General features: G+C 33.6%; 1 protein-coding gene across 6 annotated transcripts; it reads left to right on the forward strand.

Moving 5' to 3' along the window:
- The first annotated feature begins 1990 nt into the window (after positions 1-1990).
- On the forward strand, positions 1991-18462 carry DWA1 (DWD (DDB1-binding WD40 protein) hypersensitive to ABA 1). Of its 6 annotated transcripts, none has more exons than XR_016527927.1 (14): positions 1991-2448; positions 3135-3160; positions 3247-3345; positions 9605-9681; positions 9891-9936; positions 10827-10887; positions 11689-11742; positions 11870-11950; positions 12900-12939; positions 13304-13416; positions 14744-14854; positions 17094-17210; positions 17962-18177; positions 18297-18462. XR_016527927.1 is itself a non-coding variant. In XM_039024330.2 (14 exons), the coding sequence occupies exons 1-14, from the start codon at positions 2254-2256 to the stop codon at positions 18338-18340; spliced, it is 1290 nt and encodes a 429-aa protein (XP_038880258.1). In that variant the 5' UTR covers positions 1991-2253; the 3' UTR covers positions 18341-18462. The 6 variants fall into 6 exon arrangements, 4 of the variants coding, with proteins under 4 accessions (XP_038880258.1, XP_038880260.1, XP_038880257.1 ...); XR_016527928.1 differs by having other exon boundaries at positions 17962-18161; XM_039024330.2 differs by having other exon boundaries at positions 17094-17220.
- Positions 18463-24311: the final 5849 nt, after the last annotated feature.

Below are 24311 nucleotides of genomic sequence, written 5' to 3' on the forward strand. Positions count from 1 at the left end.
GGAATGGGACTCGCCTCAATCTCAGTTTAGCCAAGGTGGGCAAGTTGGGTCGTTTGGCCCAACTCCTTTCCCTTCATTTGGCCCTTTTCTATCATTAGCCCAATGACCCATTTCTCACACTTCTCGAATCCTCATGTGACGATCATTCTTATGGTTTCACCCTGATAGTCCGTCCTCCTAAGCTCGTGATTCTTGGTCTAAAAATGATCTATAACAAAATTGAATGGTAGTAATTAAACTTCTAAGCTAATAATTATATCCCTTTAAATTGTGAACTTTTGTAACTTATTAATTTAACCATCTATTATATTTGTTTGGAAAGCTGACTTATATTTGTATCAATTAAAACCTTAGACTCTTGGTTAAAATTTCACTTGAGAATCTTTTGTGCATTCATCTTTATTTTCTATTATATAAAACCAATATTTTAAGAAGTATACACATGTGTGAAAGCTGATATATTGATAATTTTCAAATATAGTCATAATAAATAGTTTGGGTTTCGTTTGGTAACCATTTCGTTTTTTGTTTTAGTTTTTTAAAATTAAGACTATTTCCTCCTAATTACTTATAATGATTTGCATTTTTCTTAAGTATAATGGTTGAATTCCTAGCCAAATTTCAAAAACAAAAACAAGTTTAAACTACTTTTTTTTTTTTTTTAGTTTTCAAAATTTGACTTGTTTTTTCAAACTACTGGTAAAAAGTAAATAACAAAAGAAGAAATTTAAAAGTAGTAGTAGTGTTTATATGCTTAATTTTCAAATACAAAAAATCCAAAATCAAACAGGTTACCAAACGTGGCCTTAATAACATGTTTGAGAATGATATGAAATTGTTAAAATCACTTAAAAAAAATCATTTTAATGGTATGAAAATTATATTTAAACATGTAGAGGTAAACTTTGAATTGACATGAAATGACTAAAAGTGTAGTTCGAAGTGATTTTAAACACGACAAAAGTAAATTTAACAATTTTAAAATCACTATGAAACATACACTAAATTGATTCCCATATGAAAATTTAGAGTCTAATTTATATCAATTATAAATTTCATATGATATTCTTTGAGCGAAATTTATAAGGTGTAAATTGATAAACTTGCCTAAAATTTCAAGCATCTTTTGGTAACCATTTCATTTTTATTTTTCTTGAAAATTAAGCCTAGTTTCTCTTCATTTCTTACAATGTTTTGCATCTTTTTTAAGTACCATAGTTAAATTCTTAACCAAATTCCAAAACACAAACACAATTATTTTTTTTAGTTTTTAAATTTTGTCTTGGTTTTTTAAACCATCGGTAAAAAATAGATAACAAATAAATAAATTTGGAGGTGAAAATAGTGTCCATAGGCTTCATTTTCAAAAACAAAAAGTAGAGTGGTTACCAATAAGAGCCTAATACAAATTATTTGTTTATAGTTTTAACTCATACACCTAACTTAGGATATAAATTGGTATTTTATTTTATTTATTATTATGTTGTTTTTCTGAAAAATTACATAAAAAAATCTATTTTAAAGTCCAAAATGACGAATGATCAAATTTTGAAAAAAATGCAAAATGACCAATTTATGATGTCATGACCATGTTAAATTATAATATTATCTTATTCTTTTATGACTTATTCTCCTCTGTGCGTCTTCTTTTTCTTCTCCGGCACAACGAGTTCATAGGAGCAGGTTCGACACGACCAACTTCGATGAACAAGAACATGAGCGAGAGAGAAGAGTGAGGAAAGGAAGAGCAAAATCGACGAGAGTAAGACTGACGTGAACGAGATGAGCGAGAGAGAGAAGAAGACGACCCATTGTTCTATGGATGTTCACAAATGGATCATTAGAAATAGAGAGAGCGAGATGCTTTTCTGTATATGCAAGAATATATTTTGATAACTTATAAAAAATTATTCCACATTTTTTTTTTTGAAAAACTAAGTAATTTGACATTTTTGACCCAATATTTGTCATCGGTACAAATTTCCCAAATGAACGTCATGTCGTTTGTTATCTGCCGACTGCCGTCGTTCACCTCAAAACGACGAAATCTCTCTACCAACTGCATACATCGGATTCACGATACAGGCCATTGCTTCACCAAATTTCTCCGGCAAGCCGTCGAAGGCCGTCATCTGATTGTCCGACACCATTTTCTGACATTCACGTCGCCGCAACTGAGTTGACATCTTCGCCATTATCGTTTTAAGCAAATATTGAGACGGTAAATTGAGCTGTCTAGCAAGCGATTATCAAATGTTGGCGGACGCGACGAATTGGGACGAAGCTGCCTACAGAGAGAGTATATATAAAGAGAGAGAGATCCAAACTCGGACTGTGTTCAGAACGGCATGGGCGCCCTCCTTAAATGGTTGCCCCGAAACCATTGTGGCTGCCTCCAGCGATGGATCCATTGCCTCTTATTCTATCGCTTCTTGCATCTCTAAGTTGGTAATGTTCTTGATTTTTTTATCTTCAGTCATTTTGTTGTTTGATTTGCTTATGAAATCAGAACTCGAAGGGCATGCAATGGTTAAACTTAAGGATGTTCTTCGAGGGCTTCGTTGGTTAGACTAGTAAAGGGCCAAGTACATTGTTTACAACCATTGTCTTTGTTATCCAATCCATTTTGGACTCGCTGTCAGAACTTCACTCTTGCCGAAATTTATATTCAAACTGCAAGCATGCTCAAATATCTTTATGAGAAAAAAAAAAAGAAAGATACCCTAGACAGTCATGTCAAAAATAGAAAACAATAACGTATCATCAGAAAATTGTTAGTGATTAAGACAAACAGATGAAATTCCAACTGGATAAGATACAAGTTGGAATGATTTTACCTCCAGGTCTCCCATTATGATAATTGAGTATTGAAACTTAGTTTTGAAAGAAATCCATTATTTTATGATCAAATTTTGTCCTACCATTTCAAAGTTTTATCATGAGTTTGCAGAATACTTGCCACTTCTTATGATGATTGATTCAAACAATCTATAGTTACAGAAGCATAAAAGTTGATTTTGTGTATTCGGTTCAGTACTTGTGTCGCTGAAGAGTTCCTCTTTCTGCTTCATTCGTAGTTTAGAACTCTTATGAACTCTTATCCTGATTATGCCTATTTTTCATGTCTGTTTCAGCATTTTGGTTATGGAAATACTAGAAGGCAAGTCCATTTCATCTCATCTCAACTTATTTCTAAAATTCAGGCTGCAAACTTGTACTAATGCCTCACCATGTGCCTTACTTTAGTTTGCTAGCAGCAGAGCCTCATTGCTTCCTTCAAGGGCACGATGGGCCCGCATATGATGTCAAATTTTATGATAATGGCAATAATACTCTATTATTGAGGTTCCTTTCTCTCCCAATACTATAATAGTTCAATGAATTTCTCTTTATTCTTTCATTTCTTGGAAATTTCCTTCTAGTTCCATATTGATTATTGTAGTTGTATTTGTCATCCCATCCCGATTATCACAACGCTGATTCTCAAGTTAACTGAATTATATGTATGTATGTATGAACGTGTGGATGTATATACTTACTGAATAGGTGAAATTATAGTTAAGTGCAGAATCAGTTCCATGTAACTTTTTAGAAAGTCCAACCAGTTAAAGCTTAATTCAGTAGAGACTGAATGGTGGTATTGTGCTGTACTGTTTAACTTAGTTTAAGTTTCAAAATTAAAGAACAAGCCAAAGTATTTCTTTTATTGTGAACCATCATTGCTGTTAAAAATAGAAGGAGAAGAGAAGATAATGACAACACAGTTACGTGGAAACCCTAGTACAGGGAGAAAAAACCACGATATAGAGATCTTTTCTTATTATTTTAATCTGATACACTAAATACACAGAGACACACTGTATAAATAGATAGTAAGAAATCCTAGGGGTCTACACAATTACATAAATGGCCCTAGGTTAATAACCCTATTTTCAACACTCCCCCTCAAGTTGGAGCATAGATATCAACAAGCCCTAACTTGCTCACACAATAATCAAAGCTCTGTCTCAATAACCCCTTTGTAAGCACATCTACAACTTGTTGATTTGAAGGAATATAAGGGATACATATGTTTTCACTGTCCAATCTCTCCTTAATGAAATGTCTGTCAATCTCTACGTGTTTAGTTTTGTCACGTTGAACCGAATTATTTGCAATACTGATGACAGCTTTGTTATCACAAAACAATTTCATCGGAAGCTCATTATCTTGCTGGAGATCAGAAAACACTTTCTTCAACCAGATTTCTTCACAAATCCCCAGATTCATGACCCTATACTCAGCCTCAGCACTATTTCTAGCAACAACCCCTTGTTTCTTACTTCTCCAGGTGACTAGGTTACCCCAGACAAACGTATAGTACCCAGATGTCGACTTTCTGTCAATAACATAACCTGCCCAGTCAGAATCAGTGTAGGTTTCAACAGATCGTTTATTGGTCTTTCTGAACATCAAACCCTTGCCAGGAGTTCCTTTCAGGTACCTGAGGATACGTTCAATTGCTGTTATATGATCCTCACAGGGAGCTTACATAAACTGACTGACAACACCTACTGCATACGAAATATCTGGCCTTGTATGAGACAAGTAGATCAACTTCCCGACTAACCGCTGATACCTTTCTTTATCAACGGGAACTCTATCATTCTTCTCACTGAGCTTCGCATTGTACTTTACTAGTGTGTCAACAGGTTTATACCCAGTCATGCCTGTTTCCTTTGGTAAGTTCAGAGTGTATTTTCGTTGAGAAATTGAGATACTTTCTTTTGATCGAGCCACTTCCATTCCCTCTTAGCTTACTGAGGTCTTTAATTTTAAATTCTTCGACCATCTTTGTTTTGAGCCCCGTGATCTCAGCATCATCATCCCCAAATAAAACAATGTCATCAACGTAGACATTAAGAATAGCTATCTTCCTTGATTTCGATCTTTTTGTAAAAAGAGTGTGATCAAAATGCCCCTGAACATACCCCTGTGCTTTCACAAAAGTTGTGAATCTGTCAAACCAGGTCCTTGGAGACTGTTTCAATCCGTATAGCGACTTTCTCAATTTGCACACCCTGTTTTTGACTCTCGAACCCAGGAAGAGGACTCATATAGACTTCTTCTTCAAGTTCCCCATTCAAAAAAGCATTTTTAATATCAAATTGGTGTAGAGGCCAATCCTTATTTATAGCAACTGACAAAAGCACTCGGATAGTGTTAAGTTTGGCCACAGGAGAAAAAGTTTTAGAGTAATCTACTCCATAGGTTTGAGTAAAGCCTCTTGCAATGAGCCTAGCCTTGTACCGGTCAATCGTCCCATCTGACTTGTATTTTATAGTAAACACCCATTTGCATCCAACTGTCTTGTGCCCTTCAGGCAGAGCCATCTGTTCCCAAGTTTCATTCTTCTCGAGAGCTCTCATTTCTTCCATAACAGCAGACCGCCATTCTGGTTTTTTCATTACAACACTTATGTCATTTGGAACCATCAGTGTCCAAACTGATAGTGAATGCTTTGAACTCGGTTGCCAGATTACTATATGTCATGTAACTATGGATAGGGTATTTAGTACATGAATGAGTGTCTTTCCTCAGAGCTATAGGAAGATCAAACGATACATCACGATCTTTCAGCTTTCCAGGCTCCTCACCATGATCGACTATTTGTGTATCAGAGATTTAAGTAGTATCCTCCACATCATCATTAGCTAGAATCATTTCATTCTATGCTGTTTCCGCTTCTGCCATTCTTTCAGTATTACTACTTCCTTCGCTCTTATCTTGCCTGCACTCATCAGTCTCCATACACACATCAACATCATTAGTTTCAGGAATGTACATACCTGGATCTGATGACGGGTTTGACTCATGTACTGGAGCCGGCGGTTCTGGTTCAACAGGTGACACTGTTTCCTTCCTGAGATTCTTCCTATAGTAAGTTTTCCAAGGAACTTGGTTGGTAGGAAGGACCAGGTCCTCATGCTCAGAATTAGGTTTAGACGAGATAAGAATAGGAGCTGACTCTAAGGGAATAGCATAAGATGACCAATTAGTCTCTTCATTCATGTTCTCCTCCTGAAGATGACTAACAGGAAAGAACGGTTGATCCTCGAGGAAGGTGGCATCCATGGAGACATAGTATTTACGAGATGACGGTGATAGCACTTATACCCACGTTGATGAAGTGGATATCTAACAAAGACACACTTCTGAGCACGAGGAGGAAATTTTGTGCGGTTTGGACCATGGGAGTGAATAAAGACATCGCAACCAAAAACTCGAAGAGGAACATCAGAGATTAATCGAGTGGTTGGGAAGGACTCTTTAAACAGTTCTAATGGAGTATGAAGGTTAAGAATACGGATTAACGAGATGGGCAGCATTAAGAACCGCATCCCCCCACAGGTAGGACGGAAGAGTGGCAAATAACATAAGAGACCGGGCTACTTCTACCAGATGACGATTTTTCCACTCGGCTACTCCATTCTGTTGCGGAGTGTAAGCACACGAGCTTTGGTGGACAATTCCCTTAGAGACGAGAAAATCCCTGAAGGAGGTATTGAAGAATTCTCGTCCATTATCACTTCGTAAAATTCCAATCTTTACATTGAACTGAGTCTCGACAGTTGTATAAAATTGTTGGAAAATGGATGGCACCTCAGATTTGTCAGTGAGGAGGAAAACCCAGGTAAGACGAGTGTGGTCGTCTATAAATGTGACAGACTAACGTTTACCAGTGGAAGTGGTAACCGGTGAGGGACCCCATACATCACTATGAACAAGAGTAAAAGGACTCGAGGGTTTGTAAGGCTGAGACCGGAAAGAAACACGACTTTGCTTGACACGAATACACACATCACAATTTAAAGAGGAAGTATTAACATTGCGAAATAAATGTGGAAACAAATACTATTGAAAATTCAGATGTCTTAAACGGAAATGCCACAACATAAAGTCATTTTCAGAAACAGAAAAATTTAATGACATAAACCCAGTTTGATGATCATCTCTAGAGGAAGCCTCTTTAGAAAGGAAATAGAATCCCCTATTGTGTCGGGCAGTGCCAATCATCATCCCCGATTTCAGATCCTGAAACAAAACGGAATTGGGTGAGAAAATTGCCTTACACTTCAAATCCCTTGTAATTTTACTGACAGATAACAAATTATAAGAGATTCTAGGCACATGTAAAGTATCATGCAAAATTAAACCCTCAAACGGGGAGATATGGCCTTTCCTTGTAACAGGGGCAAAAGGCCTGTCTGCAATGTGAATACGCTCATTTCCAGTACTTGGGTTATACGAAATAAACAGATTTGAAGAACATATAAGATGATCTGTGGCCTCTGAGTCCACAATCCATGGTTTTTTACCATTTATACTAGTAAGGCCAAACGAAGGGAAATTACCTGATTGTGCAATAGCACTCATCCCAACCGTACTCAAATTGTTCTTACTATCAATGGAAGACTGCTTCTGAGTATGTTCATCTGTTGAGTCACTTACTAGGACACGACCAGTATTAAATTTGTCATGAGACTGTCGTCGCCTGCTGTTTGGAGGTTTCCCGTGCAATTTCCAACATTGGTCCTTTGTGTGCCAGGGCTTCTTACAATGCTCACACACAGGTGAGGTTTTTTATCGCCATCAGCACTGGGCGACTTTGCAATGAAGGCAGTTGCATCAGTTGTAGTAATGGGATTATTTATGGCGCATGATCGATCCTCTTCCAGCCGTATTTCGGAGCAAACTTCTCTGAGAGAAGGAGTAGGGCGCTGGCCCAATATTCGACTACGGACACCATCGAATTTAGGATTTAATCTAGCCAAGAACACATACACACGGTTTACTTCTTCAATTTTCAAGTATTGAGCTCTGTCTTGTGCACAGTTCTAAACAATCTCTCGACACAGGTCCATTTCTTGCCAAAGCATTGATAATTTGTTAAAATAAGATGTAACATCCATGGATCCTTGTTTGCATTCATGGACCTGCTTGTGAAGCGTATATAGTCGAGAGGCATTCTGTCTCTTTGAGTACAAATCTCGTGCAGCCTCCCAGATATCCTTGGGGTTGCAGCATATAATAATGGTCTACCTATTTGAGGTTCCTATTCACGAGAACAGAGCATAACAGCGAGTCTTCTCTTTTCCAGATCTGTTCTTGTGGATCGCCTGGTACAGGCTTCGGAATCTCCCCCGTCAAGTACCCAAATTTGTGATGCCCTTCCAAGGCCATTCGGATTGATTGGGACCAGGAGAAATAATTCTGGCCATTTAATTTTTCTCCTACAAGAAATCCTGTAAAGTTGCCCATCGAGCCAGATAAATAAGAAGCATTTCAAAATAGGGAACGAATTTACCGGATTCTTTGAATAAACTGGTTGCACCGGTTGGGGATTTGCACCAAACATCGTATCCAAAACTGAAATTTGTTGTTGGAGATAAGCCAACCGTTGTCTCACATCATCTAGGTATTGGGTCGAACCACAAGCGGCTGGAAACGAAGCAGCCACTGACGGCTGGAAGGAAATTGCCGGCTGGAAGGAGGTCGCCAGCACACGTGAAAACCCCAGCCGGCTGGACTGCTCAAGATGGGTGCTCGGTGTAGCTCCTTGTTGGTCGAACGGACCTGGCGCGAAAGAGTCGACCGTGCTCAGCGCTGCTCCTCGTTGGTCGAATGAACCTGGCGCGGAAGGATCGACCGGCGTGGAAGGCTGCGATGGCGCAGATGGCAGTGACCTACGGCTTGAAACGACCGTATCTATTCCTGTCTGTCTGTCTGTCGAAGATGCATCTAGCCTCAATCGGTGCGGATTGCGGTGACCCATGGCTTGAATCGATCGAAATTGTACCTGTCCATCCGTCGAAGAATCGTCTGGCTACGATCGGCATTTCTGTTTGGTGCGGCGGCTCCCACCGACACTGGCTTTCTGCCGACTGCAGCTAGACGATAGAAATCAACTCCGACAGGGCTGCTTGAAAACACTCCTTCACGGCTGCTCGAATAGCAGTCTTCATGTCAAAACTCGAAGTTCCATCAACTGAAGATGACTGTGGTTGGTTCTCTTCCATAACGGTTAGGGTTTTGTCGCCTAACTCTGATATCATGTTAAAAATAGAAGATGAAGAGAAGAGAATGACAACACAGTTACGTGGAAACCCTAGTACAAGGAGAAAAACCACAATATAGAGATTTTTTCTTATTATTTTAATCTGATACACTGAATACACAGGGACATATTCTATAAATAGATAGTAGGAAACCCTAGGGGTCTACACAATTACATAAATGCCCCTAGGTTAATAACCCTATTTTCAACAATTGAATGGCTATTTCTTTGGATGGTGAGATGAATGCATAAACTTAGTTGTGGGATATTCATTATATTAACTTCCAAAGGCTGAACACATAGTTTTCTTACATTAATTGACTTGTACTTGTTTGAGCTTCAACAACTGCCTAAATGCTTTTGATTAATTATTGAATTTATGGTCATTGAAGAATAAAGATATGTCTACAGCCTGTAAAATTGAGTTAAACGGCAAGATTGAATGGGTGAAAAACGTGGGCATTGTTCTTGATTGAAATGTCTGATTAATTGTGCACGACATTTTAGCTGCGGGGATGATGGTCACATTCGAGGATGGAGGTGGAGAGAATGTACAGATATAGAGGTGCCCATTTATTTGCAAGGTAATAGTCTATAGATGTATTATCTGTAGCAGAGTAGTATTGGTTTCATCACCCCCAGCAGGGGCAGCCTTTACATTTGTTTTAGTTCTCTTTGACCGTCTGAAAATTCTAGTTTCTTGTTCTGTTCTCATTTATTTAAGGTTTTAACTTGGTGCATCATTTCAATTTTCAACTGTCATAATTACTTCATTCCTTTCTTTGTATTCCAGGTAGTCATATTGAGCCTGTAATGGACCTGATGAATCCTCAATACAAGTAGGCTATTAACAAATATTTTGTATTTTTTACTTATTTTTCCTTGGCATTCTTATTCAGCCTGTAAATGACCTGGTGGATTCTGAAAATTGTCAGGTTGTCAAAAAAAAAAAAAGAATAAAAAAAAAAGAAAAACCCCACCATGGCCATTTTTTAGATTTAGGTTTATATTCTCTTTTGGTATATGTATATTTAGCCCTTGTCCATTTTGGTCCTATAAAACGTCGATTTTAGTATTAGTATTTTCAGTTTTTATCCATGTTTGTCCTTGTACTTTTGAAAATGTGGTCACTTTTTCAAAGTAAGAGACCAAAATGGACGTTCCGAAAATACATAGACTAAAATGAACAAAACTTGAATGCACATGAACTAAGCTAAGAACACAAGTTCCTAACTAATATTTAAACTTAAATTTAAAATCTTTCTGTTAATATTATACAAAAAGGAAAACCACCGGTTCGCCTTGGTTTTATTTGTCCTACTACTTTCTTTTAATATATAAGAATAGAAACGGACCTTGATACCTGAATTATCAATCTAGAGCTTTCCATGTGGAACATTAATCTCAACTTTTAAGTATCGTCTTTTTGACATCATAATTAGACGTTTATGTAAGCATCTATTATCTATTTATACAGCAGCTGCTCCTGGAAAATGGCCGACAAATAATGCAAGGATTTTTATTATTTTCCTTAGATAGATTTTTCTGACGGAACTTTATATTTGTATAATTTCAGATTTATAAAATTAAGCTGAAGATAAAATAGATATGGATTTATAAAACTAAGCATAAGCTATTGGTTAAATCAGTGGTTTAAGAGATATTTTTAGTGCATGTCATCTCTTTAATGCCCTCTTATATTTTTATGTACCTTATTGCTGTCTTCTAGAGGTCCTTGGGGTGCTCTTTCTCCAATGCCTGAAAATAATGCAATTGCTTCTGATGCCCAGGTTAAATCTATTATTTCCCCCTCATATTCTATGACTAGTAAGCATGACAGACATTATGTTTGAAGAATTTTATAAAAGTTGTTTGCGTTAATAATGTTAATTATTTTATTTTATTTTTGTATTTTCTTAAAGAAATAATCATTTTTTTTTATTTGTGATTCATCACATGCATAAATAGATGTTCAATTAATGTACTCTTAGTAATTGTCATTATATTGATGTACTCAATAATTTAATTAAAATATCACTCAAGTATATTAAGACATGTTATTTAAATAATACAAATTAGCAAAGACTGAAGAAAGAAATTTAATGGAATCAAAAGTTTTATTTAGAAGTCTTGTGGGGTGTGTGCTTTATTGTGGGATCTTTGAGATTTGGTCCTTGGCGAGGTTTCACATTTCTCTTTGGGCTTTGGTCTCGAAGACTTTTTGTAATTATTCCCTAGGAAATATTTCTCTTAGTTGGAAACTCTTTCTATAGGGGCATTATAGGCTTTATTTTTTGTATGCCCTTGTATTCTTTTTTTTTTTTTTTTTTTTTTTTTGTTCTTTGAGGAAAGCTGTTGTCTATATGAAAAAAGTTTTATTTAGAAGTACCCATCTTTTAAAATGAAATGTTAGTAATTAATTATTAATGTTGAGACTAAAAAAGGGATAGTACAAAATGAAGGATAAAACAGATATGTAAAGATTTTCCCTTTATAGTAAGATTTAGATTAGGATAACTTCTTATCCAAATTAAGAAAAAAAAAAAGAAGAATAAGAACAGATGAGGTGAAATCTTTTATTTATTTTACAGAGTGGATCCATTTTTTCTGCTGCTGGAGATTCTTGTGCGTATTGTTGGGATTTGGTACGTGTATTTTTAGGTGGATGATGTAATTGACCGTAAATTTTCCATTCATATTCCTTTTACAGCCAAGAATTAACTCTCTCCTGACACTTGCTTGATTTTTGGCTTTTTGTATTAAAATTTTCAGGAGAGCGGTAAAATTAAGATGGTGTTTAAGGGGCACTCTGACTATTTGCACTGTATTGTTGCCCGAAACACTGTCAATCAAGTTCGTCTTTCCTTCTTTTGCTTTGTTGTATAATAGATTTTGATCCTTATTTCTACATTAACCCTCTTCTGTATTTTGTATAGCCTATCGTAGTTTGTTCAGTCTTCGGTGTGGTCGATTAACTAGTAATGAATTGGGAAAAAATGTTATTTCAAGGAAGTATACAAGCTCAAATAAAAGGGCATTAGGAGTAGATGCATAAGATAATTGGGATAAAGGTCTTGAAGTTGCAGGACAGTTAAGAAAACAAGAAAAGGAACAAATTGAAGCATCAAAGAGGTCCCAATGAAAGGTGCATTTTTAACGAGAGTTCCTACTCTCACCAGAAAGTGACTTCCCTGACTCGAATCTTTCCTAGTTTTGCCATTGTCTACTTCTCTTCTTATCTTTAACTTTATCCCCACCGAACACTGTCCTTCACAACCCCCCTAGTTGAAGTAACCTGACTCACCAAATGTTTGCTGGAAGATTTGCCCTCTAACTAACTTCCCCACATAACATCTCCCCTGTCGTCTCATTGATTGCCTCCAGATTTGATTTCCCGTTCATATAAGCTACTGAATCGGAGGTCTATTCCCATGTCTGCTACTTTTCTCTTTGAATAATAGTTAGTTATGTAAGTAGTAGAGTATGGCATTTTCCTATACATCAACGGAAAGCATGAAATTCTTGAGATCTATTTCAAAAAAAATTTCCTCATACTTTATACTCCATCGTTCCATGTTCTGCCACCAAGCACTAGCATTATATCAATTAAATGCGACTTCTGAAAGTAAAGATACTCACTTCATTGTTATTGTTGGTCCACTTCTACACAATTAATCATTATGTCTCGACTTGGTAAAGTTTTTCTTTCAGTTTTATGTTTCAAAACGTGTGATAATCACTGGATTCTTAACTGTATTTTTCATGTCTTTCCACCTTATTGTTTTCACACCTTGAATTCCAGATCATAACTGGTTCAGAAGATGGCACAGCACGAATATGGGGTAGGGAAATTATCTATCTGTTTATAATATTAATATATTTGTATTGATCTTAAGAAGGCCTAACCATTTTCTTCCTGCACTTGTATTATGTTTATTGAAAAATTCACTTTTAACAAGCATAATTTGTTGAGTGAGAACATAATTTAGCATATCGGTTAGAACTTCTAAAAAGGAACACTGGATTAAATTCTCTTTGATTATCTGTCATTGATCAATTTGTAATCTCTACTTTATTACTTGGTAAATTTAGGTTGGTGGATTTTTTGGAATAAATATGTAAATTATAGGAGCAAAACTTTTTATCTTATACAAACCTTATAAAAAATTGTATCTTATACGTGTTTATACTATCAAACCAAACCAGATTGCAAGAGTGGGAAGTGCATTCAACTAATTGACCCAGCTAAGGATAAGAAGCTTAAGGGGCACTTCTCATGCATTAGATGCATTGCTCTTGATGCAAGTGAAAGCTGGTTGGTACGTATTTACTCAATGATCAGGAAAGTCTCCCGTTTTTCTTTGTATTATCAAATGTTCCAAATTTGTGTTAACCTACAGACTTGGATATGGGTTTTCTGCACAGCTATTGTCTTATTTTGTTGTTTCTTGTGGCCTGTTTTCTATTCTTCATCATTCTTTATGGATTATTTTTTCCTTCCTGAAGGAAAATATTTTGATAATGGCTTTATATGACCATCATTTTTTGGCTTCTTGGTGGGTGTCCCTTCATACAAAAATATATTGCAATTAGAGTCTTTGATGGTTATTAATGATTGGAAGACTCTTTGTATAGCCTCTAGAGGGGTTCCCTCTACCTGGCCCTTCGGTTATGTCTCTCCTTCTGTGGAAGATACTCCTTTGATGTTTCTTATCAATATATATAATATATATACATACTTTATTGTTTGAAACCACCACAGGATTCCAATAATTCTACTTATTCAGATTTCCTTTAAAAGAAACATCCTAGTTGTACAGAGCAATATCCCATCAAATAAGACCATCTATCTGCTTGGCGCTTTGGTCTCATTAATTTGTCATGTTGATCTTCGAGAGCTGACTTCTCTATGCTACTCTTCAAACCAGAAACCATCTCGAGCAAATCCAGCACCTACGACAAGTTGAAATGCTTTTTCTCTTTAGCAATACCATATCAGCAAATTGCAAGTGGCTTATAATTATTTACCCTTTCTTCAGTTATCCGCTAACCTCATCAGTTGTAAATTACAAATAGAAGAATAATTGACCTGATCTTAGCCTCTATTTTCTTAACCTCCCGTTGCATTTCCATTCAAGAAAAAGGGGGAAAAAGAACTTTCTATTTGAAATGCAACCATCAAAACCCTCCACCCACCTTTTTCGAATGGCATTTTTCTTCTAGATGGCTTGAAGTAGATTTCAACTCGCAAGCCACATGCCTTTTGTAAATCAATCTTCAACTTCCATGACTTAGAAATTCTCCATTCATCAACACTCCCAAGCTCATTTTCTTAGAATGTAATAATTCTTTACACGAGGACTTTGGATATGATTGTGTACACACTACTTACCACCAACTCAGTCAGAACTTCCTTTTTACAGGACTTCAACCTTTTGGCAATCAAACAATTGAAGTTTTTGGGAAAAAAGAGCTTGATTTGCGTTCATCTTGAGGATGTCACTTGTAATAATGTTCCAACATTTTTTATTTTAGTTCTATGCAAAATAGATGAAAAAGTTGTAGATGTGACTTAACTTTTTGCTGAGAACTTGCTGCGTTGATTGGTACAATGGAGTGACATTCATGTGCTGTTTTTTATGCTAGGCCTGTGCTGATGGTCGGAGTTTATCAGTGTGGAACCTTCCGTCTTCTGAATTCATTTCAAAAACTTTGACCCGTTCTTCAATGCAGGATATGGTTTTTTGTGATAATCAAGTGAGTCATTCTACTTCCAAATTTTAATTAATTTTTACTAGCCTGTAATTTGGCATTGTTCAGAAATCTGTCATCACGATTTCATCTTTCATTATATGACTAGACAAGAAATATGTATAGATTTCCAAATTTCTTGTACATGATTTAGTGGAACAGAAAAGTCTTTTTACTTGCATAATTATTGTTAGACTTACAAGTTTAGAGGCATACATATTATGACCATGATATTGAAGGAACGATGAAGTTCCACAGCGGAAGCAGGATCATTCCCAGTTTTTGTTTTCTATAGGATTCCAATTTACAGAATAGGAAATTATGCATTATACAATAAAAAACAACATGCTTAAAAGGAAGTAGGGAAGAATTGCTTACCCTCGAAGATAATTCTTCACGTAATCCCTCGATCAGATCACGAACATTTCGATCTGGATCTCGATCTCCAAAAAATTGAAATCCCAAATGGCCACCACCACAAATAAACCTCATGTATTCTCCTTAGGGATTGAGAATTAGCAGGAGTTGTAGACTCTGCTATGTTATTTGGGAAGAGGGAAAAGATTTTGAGAGGAGAGAAAAAAAAAACTTTTCTTTTGTGTTTTCTTTTTCAAAAACCCAAAGAGAATCACTTTGACACTCAGAGATTAAGGGATGAAGATGAATGAATCGATAATTGAATAACCCCACGTCTGATTGAGAGAGAGGATTAAGGGGAGGTAACTCCCTTTAATTTTAAAATTAAATTAAAATAAAATAAATTTAATTTAATTAATAAGTGTATATATATATATAATAACTAACTTATTATATGTATATATAACTATATGTTATATCAAATATAACACATAACCTATAGTTTTCATATTGTATCAAATAGAATATAACCTATAGTTTTATTTCTATCTTTTATTCATGATATTTAATATAAATCACATTTATACTTAATTTAGTTATATGAATCTCATTCATATAATTAGTATTTGAATCACATTCAAACACTTAATTCCTCTCAAAATAAACTTTATATTATAATGTATCAAATATATTATATTAATTATATCACATATAATTAATTTTCTAAATTAATTTGAAAAATTCAAATTAATCTAAATTTAATTCTCAATAATCCTTATTGAGCTACAGAGTGAACCTTATACCTAGATTGAAGCTTACTTGGATAATTAATTAAACTCTTTAATTAAATTACTCAACATCTATTAAATGCCGATCACTTCACTAAAGACTGACAGCTATACTCTTCGCACTATAGATATATTTCTGTGTCCAATAAATATAACCAATCAACAGTTCGATGACCCATCACAAATTGTTCGTAAGTACAGTTGGGCCAAAATTACCGTTTTGCCATTGTAGTTACATCTAACTCTTTAAGTACCATTGATCCCTCTAATTGAATAATAAGTCATAGTCTAACTATGACTAAATCCCTCTCGGGCCAAGAGAGGGTGTGATCACGTTGTTCAAGCCCCAGAATCAGCTCTTAAGGGCAATTTATCTACTTACCCTGACATCAGGTTGTGTAGTTGTGTTCCCTTCCCAGCTTCCCAATCAGATGAATTCCCAAAATGGTAGACATATTGAGTTGGCGATCTGACCACTCTCACCCATACAAATCAAAGGACCGCCTTCATATGTAGGAGTTCACAACTCACTCAGGATTCAGGTCATGTCACCTATGGTCATCTTGCTGAAATTTAAGTCTCTATTATTAACGGGGTTATATTATAAGACTAATAATTTTGTGGTCCGGTCTTATACAAACTCTTTATATAGGATACTCGCTCATATGTCTCTACATGAATGATTAGGATCAGATCATTTGTAGTAATTTACAACACTTGTAATATCTATAAAGCGGGTTGTATCTGTAGTGTCACCAGGATAAGGTATCTAGCCTTATCTGTCTATAGTAGACCGTTTAGGTCATCATTTAAACATGATCCACCTGTATATCTCTATATACATGTTTAAATTAAATAAAATAATCTGGAATATTTGTTTATTAGATTGAGTGTATGCTTATAAAATAACAATTTATTTATACAGGATTTACAAACTACGAGAATATAAGATAGATTTAGGACACCAATCTCAACAGATATAACAGAGCCTAGTATCTAGGAAACTAGTGCATGAGCAAATCAAATACTATTATCTTTAATATCTCGTGTTATTCCAGATTTTTGTCACCATTACATTTTCATTGTTCTCTCGATGCTAGATATTAGGTGTTGGAGCAGAGCCATTCCTAACCCGTTTTGACATAAATGGATCGGTGCTTTCGCAAATACAATGTGCACCTCAGTCAGCTTTTTCTGTTGCATTACATCCATCTGGCGTAAGTTCAACTAAATTCATTTTATCCTTCGGTTTCTTTCAGTATTCTCTTTGGAAGTTCTTAATTTTTCTCAATTTAGCATGACATGGAAGATTAGAAATTTACAATTTTTCGGAACCAATTATTGGACCACTCCAACGGAGCAACTAGTGTTGCGAACTACCTCTTTATATGCAGACCTTGGTGTTAAGTTTAGTTTTTAGGTGTTATCTCATTTTACAGTATGATACCATGGAGTAACGAATTCAATATGTGTCATAATTTGTTAAGCTTTTGGGATTAGTGGTGATTTATCTTTGTGTCAAAAGTTTTGTGTTCGAATACCATTAATGCCATTTTCTCTCTAATTAATATTGATTTCCACTTGTGCCTTCCACAAAATTTTCAAGTCCACAAGTGAATGAGAGGGTCAGAGTGTTGATTTAGTTAAATTTACATTAGCTCATCAGCTTAAACTTTTGAGTTCAGGGATAATTTACAAATATTTCATCCTTATAATTTACTTCGTGAATCATGCCATAATGGATGGTTCAACTATGTCTATCATGCCATAATGGATGGTTCAACTATGTCTTATTCATATCTTCCTTGGGCTTTCATCCAATCTTTAAATATAACTCCTGAGGGGATAACCTGAATTCAATGAACTTGCCTAGTTTATCCTACAACTACTCTTCATCACTTTGTGGCTGATGCTCATAGAACGGTATTGTGATTCTCTTATTCTTGGATGGTTAATTTATCTGTGCAGGTCGCAGCAGTTGGGGGCTATGGCGGTCTCGTGGATGTTATCTCGCAGTTTGGAAGCCATTTATGCACATTCTGCTGTCAATACAGATAAAAAGAGAGATAATCCATTGCTTTACTGCACTCCAGCAGTTGAGGATGTGGTTGGAAATTGGAAGGTGCTGTTTTGCTTCACGATATACCTGTCAAAGGAGTTGCAATCCGGTAACTTTTTGTTGTGGTATGCAGATTACTGATAATTTATATCTTTGGTCTTATTTTAGTAAAGTAGTTTGTCAGTATTGATATTTCTAGAATTTACAGATATATATAATATATGAACACTTCCATTTGTAACAGAATCATGGCTATCATGGAGGACATTAATCGGCCAAGTTTTCTAGTATATCCTGATGCTAGGGTAGTATTATATTTCTGTAAAAGGTAGGTATTTCCAACTCTCCACATATTGTTGAGTGATTTTCTTTATATATTAGCAAATGGGTCATGTGGTAGTTTGCATAGATATCTTGAGATAAATAGAGAAGTAATAGGGTACCAAAGAAAAGCTCTGAGATATCAAATGAATGAAAACTCTAGTGAGTTAGAATCAAGAACCCTTAATTTGCTTACGTGAAAACCTCCAAATCATCGAATTAGGGGCTCACATATATAAAGGGTTCCTAATTTTAGATGCCTTCATTGCTTTTCAAATGTTTTTTTTTTGGGAAATTATTTTTAAATAACAAAAATGTTGAAAATATTTTTATAAATTTAGTAAAATATCAGTCTATCTATGACAAATCGCGATATATTGTGATAGACTATTATCTATGTCTATCATGATACAGATGGGAGTCTATCATGGTCTATTGTAGATAAATAGTGAAAAATTTTGTTATATCATATTATATAATATAAGAATCTACGAAATATAAGAAATTAAGTGTTACTAATATATATATAATATAAACAATAGTCATGGAAACTTGTTTGAAAATCATAAAATGTTTATCTACTAATTAAATTTTATTTTTTTGAATGTTTTTGTTTTTATAATTTTTTTCAAGAATATCCATCGACATCAACATTTTATCGACATTTTCATAAAATTAAAACTTCGATATTTTCGTCGACATGTTAAACCTTGATTAAAATAAAACCACATCGAAAAAGAAAATCATATATCAACCATATTTATTTAAGTTGCAAACTTGGTCTCAATAGTTTGGAGAGTTTAGTTATGATTTGATAAAATTTTCATAAATAGTCTCAAGCTTTGTCAAATCATAAGGACTATTTATAAGCTATTATCCAACTAAGGATTGCATTATAAGGTTTAAAATCATAGGAATTAAGTTTTACCTTTCTCTAAATCATAGACACCAAATATGCAATTTAATCCAGAATTTATCTATCAACTTCTTCTTCTTCCCAAAATATTAGCCCAATTCGGATCAAAACCCTAAAAATGAACTTGAAAAGAAGGGGCAATAGAAAAAAAGATGGGAGTTTTTATTTATTTAGTTAAACTTTGAAAAGTGTCTAATTTAGTTTATAAACTTTTAACTTCGAGTTTCTAAAAATTCAAAGTCTTTAAAAATTAATTGATCTATGGAAAATAAATATAAATTTTATATGGTACCTTATTTAGTAAATTCATAAATTAAAAAAAAAAATTGAAAGCTAGACTATATGGACGCCAATTTAAAAGTTTATAGACTAAAATTGTAATCAATAAAATTGAAAAGAAAAAAAAAAGCAAAAAAAAAAAAGAAATTGCATTTTTAGTCCTTGAAATTTTAGTTGGATTTGTTTTCAAGATTTTATAATGTACTCTTTTAATTCTTGAATGTTTAAAATTAGTTTAAAATGTCCCCAAGTAATATTCTACTGGAAAATTATCTTTTTGGTCCTTAGATTTTGGGTTTAATTTAAATTTTGAAATGTTACACTTTTGAGTTCATAAATTTTGAGTTTGATTTCAATTTAGTTTGCAATTTTCAAATGTTATAATTTTATCATTGAGATTTGAAATTTATTTCAATTTGGTTCTTAGGTTTCAAGATTTACATTGCTGGTCTTAAATTTTTACTAAATACACTTTTCAATCTATGACGTTAATGTCTATATATTAATTTAAAATAATCATGAAGTGAAGTTTAAAAATGAATTTTAATAGTGATGAAAGCATCGTGAAACTTATTTAATTATATTATTTTTAATTAATTAATAGACATTAACACTAAGAACCGAAAGTGAATATTTAGTGAAAATTCGAGATAAAAAGTGAAAATCTTGCAACCTAGGGACAAATTTGAAACAAAACTCAAATATCAAATGTAAAATTGTAACATTTTTGGAACCTAAAAACTAAATTTATATCTGAAGGAATAAAATTCCTTTGCGGAAGCGCGTGAATACCATGCAATCGAAGTTCAATTTGAAACAATAGAAATACAGAGAAATTCATACAAAATTACAAAGGATAAACATTACAAAAGCCTGTAAGCATGCTTTCTACAAAGGAAGGGAAGAAGCATGCAACCACCTCACTATTCTCCGACAAGGAATAAGGATGTATGGTCTCCTGAGAGTTTTTAGAAAGAGAAGGTAAAATGGCAGAAAGTTTTTAGAGAGAATTTTTTCTTAGTATTTTCACGTATCTTCTTCTGTGATCTCTATATATCCAATCCCAAGATGAAGAAGAGGATGGAGGGAGTTACATAACTCCCTCACGTGAAAAACCAAATTACTCCCCCGAAGTGGTGAGCTATTAATATTATATTAAATTATATAATATAATATATAATTAATTAATTAACTATATACTATGCATCTTAATCATATTAAAATGCAATTCTGTTAGGATATACTAGCATGCAACGGAAGCAAACAGAATCAAGAAGCATTTTAATTACATTTAATTTGAGTTCTAAAAGCATGCTTTGACAGAAAATCAGAAGAGTGTTTCTTATGAACATATCTTTGATGAATTCTCCCAAATCCAAGTTGTTCTTCACATGATTTCAACTCCAATTCTCTAGTGAATCACCAAGAGATTTTCTCTACTATTCTCAACCTTGATTTTGAGTGGTGGAACTTCAATTAGAGTGAATTTGTGAAGGGTGTTTGTGTGGGTTTTTGGTGAAGATGAATTTTTGTAGCAGCCTTCTAAGGAACTCAAAAATTATTATCTTCCAATCTCCAATTTTAGAGCTTTTATTCACAAAGTGCATGCAAGTACTAAAACTCAGCTCAATGAAGAAGTGGAACTTGTGTGTAAATTTGGGAGGAACACCTCATACTTGGTGTAAATGTGAGAAAAACCCACTCAAACCAAGTTTTCATATTTTTGTATTTTCAATTTCAAATTTTAATTAACACCATAATTAACTAAAATTTTGATTCAATTAATTCAAATTAATTAAATCTAAAACATAAAATTCAATTTCTTAAATAGAATTGAAAATGAAAATTAATTTTATTTTTAATTAATTAAACATAATTAATTAAATAAATAATTTAATATCAAATATTAAATTAATAACACACCCGATTTTAATCATGAATCTTATTCATATAATTAATATTTAAATCATTATTTAAATATTATAAACTCTCCAATTTCATTTAGTTTCAATAAATTAAACGTTAATTATATCAAATAAAATTATACAAACCCTAATTCGAATTTGAACTTATTCAAATTCAAACCCTAATTTCAATTTGAACATTTTCAAATTGAAGTTCAAATTGAACAATTCAAATTGATATAATTCCAAATTCACTAAACTTAATAATTCAAGGTGTTCATGTTTTACGAGCTAGTAGAGGAACCTTGGAACTACAGATCATGAGTTCCAACGATTTAAGATTAATTGGCTAAAACTATTTAGACCAAATTAACCAGTATTTGTTAATTATCAAGTCACACCATTATAGCCAATTATTCCAAAAACAATTATCCTTTATTTTATCCTTAGTGAACTAGTAAGGAAATCTAATGGACCTACAGATTAGAAGCTGCAATGATATAATATTAATTAATTCAACTTTTTAATTAAATTAATCAATATTCATTAACTACCAGTCACTTCACTAAATACCAACAACTGCACTTTTCGCATTGTAGACATATTTATGTGTCTATGGATAAAACCAATCAATAGTGAGTTGACCCTTTATAAATTGCTCGTAACAACAATTGGGTCAAAATTACCAGTTACATCTAACTTCTTAATTACAACGAATCCTTTTTAATGGACAATTAGTAATAGTCCAACTATAAACTAAACCCCTTTCTGGCTAGTGAGAGGATGAGGCGCCTCATTGTTTAAGACTAGGAATCAGTCCTTAAGGGAGTAATTCATCTACTTACCATTAAGACGGGAAATTAAATAATAAACTCCATCTTGTATAGCTGTGTTCAACTCCACACTCAGACAAATCTCAAAAATGGTAGACTTATTAAGTCGGTGAATCTGGCCACTCTCACCCATACAGATCAAAGGATTGCTCTCGTAGGCAGGAGTTCATAACTCACTCAAGATTAAGATTAAGTTACCTATAGTCATCCTAGTGAAATGTAAGTTTTTTCAAGTAAAAGGCTAATCATTTTTTGGTTCGGTAAGATACACAAACTCTTTATATAGGATATCCCTACTCACATGTCTCCACATGAATAATTAGAATCAGATCATTTGTAACACTTTACAACTATTTTAATAATTACAAAGTGTGTCGAATTTGTAGTGTCACCAAGATAAAGTATCAAGTCTTATCCATATATTACAGACGATTCAAGTTATTACTTAAACATGATCCATTTGTATGTTAATTGTATACATGTTTAAGTTGCACTAAATAACCTTGGATCTTAGTTTATTGAATTGGGTTAATGCAGACTAAATGTCGAATAAAATAACACTTTGTGTACAAATAATTTACAAACTACGAAACCTACGAGATTTAGGACATCGACCCCAACTAAATTAAACTCAAAATGACAAAAAATACAACATTTTGAGACTTATGGGCCAAATAGAAACTATATCCAAAACCTACGAACCAAATAGATTTTTTTTTACTATTTCATCATTATTTTAAATGTTGGCATTAAATTAAACATAATAATTAAATAAACAAAAAATATCAATTTAAACTCCTAAACATTAGGTGTTGCATCAATTTAAAATCTAAATTAATAATTATATCAATTTAAATCCTAATTTTTTGTAGGTGTATCAATTTACACTATCCATTATGTTTCATTTATAAAAATCTGGCGTGGAATTTAGAATTTGTATCAATTAAATTCCTAAACTATCATGAATGAATCAATTTAGACTCTTTGACAAAAAAAATTTTTAAAATCATCCATGCATTTATTCTAATCGTCTATTTTGTAAAGCTAGACATTTGAAGAAGTCTACACATGTTTGAGAATTGATGCATGAATGTTTTTTAAAGGTAATCATAATGAAGGGTCTAAATTGATTGACTTAAGAAAATTTAAAAGTTTAATTGACTTTAATTATAAGTTTCACATGATATTGGTGGAATGAAATTTGGACGAGGGTGTAAATCGATACTTATGAAGGTTCATATTTTCACTTTATATAATTATTTGTCTAGAGTTTCAATTGATAAAATCTTAAAGCTTAGAAGTTGATATTTGCCATTAAAAAAATTTATATTTTCTCTCTCTTCTCTTTTCGCCCTCATTTTTTAAATTATTATTTTTAATTTAAAATTTCAATGTCGTCAACATTTAAATAGTAAATAAAAAAGTACTCATAATATTTTAAACACTAGAGACTAAAATGGTACAATTTAAAATTTAGAGCAATGATTAGCTTAGTATGCAATAAATCCTATGTATACCTTCTTTAAGAGCAAATGTCTGAGTGCAACCATATACGTCAAGAAAATTCGATAATTTCATTCATTACTTGCCACAAAAGTAACATTTAATTCATTCAGTAAGTATCAAATAATGAAGGAAAGTGTTAAAATAACTAGTGGTAATTGACGAGACTTTACTTCTAGGTCGGAGGTTTAATTTGATCTCCCACCCTAATGAATGGTTTTTATCCCTAAAAAATGATGATTGAGAATAGTGTATATTGTGTAATAAAGTAGTATTTTTAATTTTTATTTATTTATTTTTCGTTCTAAACTTTATGAAATAAAAGGGGTTTTTTTGTTAAAAAAATCAGAGAAGACTTTGCACAAAATTTGGGATACGGACAATGGTCAACTATGAACTTTCGGCCTTCTCTCAGCGATGTGTTGGCCTTTAATTCGACAATCTGCTTGAATTTGTCAACTAATCGCTACCTTCACCCGTAAGCTCAAAGCTCCCTCCGCCCT

The sequence above is a fragment of the Benincasa hispida genome, chromosome 2 (assembly GCF_027475165.1).
Source record: "Benincasa hispida cultivar pf3 chromosome 2, pf3_genome.v1.1, whole genome shotgun sequence".
NCBI lineage: Eukaryota > Viridiplantae > Streptophyta > Magnoliopsida > Cucurbitales > Cucurbitaceae > Benincasa > Benincasa hispida.

Bases quoted from the DNA above. Each gene is read 5' to 3' on its own strand.
- DWA1 (XM_039024329.2), top strand. From the start codon at position 2,254: ATGTTGGCGGACGCGACGAATTGGGACGAAGCTGCCTACAGAGAGAGT. The intron at 10,888-11,688 runs GTTAAATCTATT...TTTATTTTACAG, and splicing joins CAATTGCTTCTGATGCCCAG to AGTGGATCCATTTTTTCTGC. The intron at 11,951-12,899 runs GTTCGTCTTTCC...CTTGAATTCCAG, and splicing joins CCCGAAACACTGTCAATCAA to ATCATAACTGGTTCAGAAGA.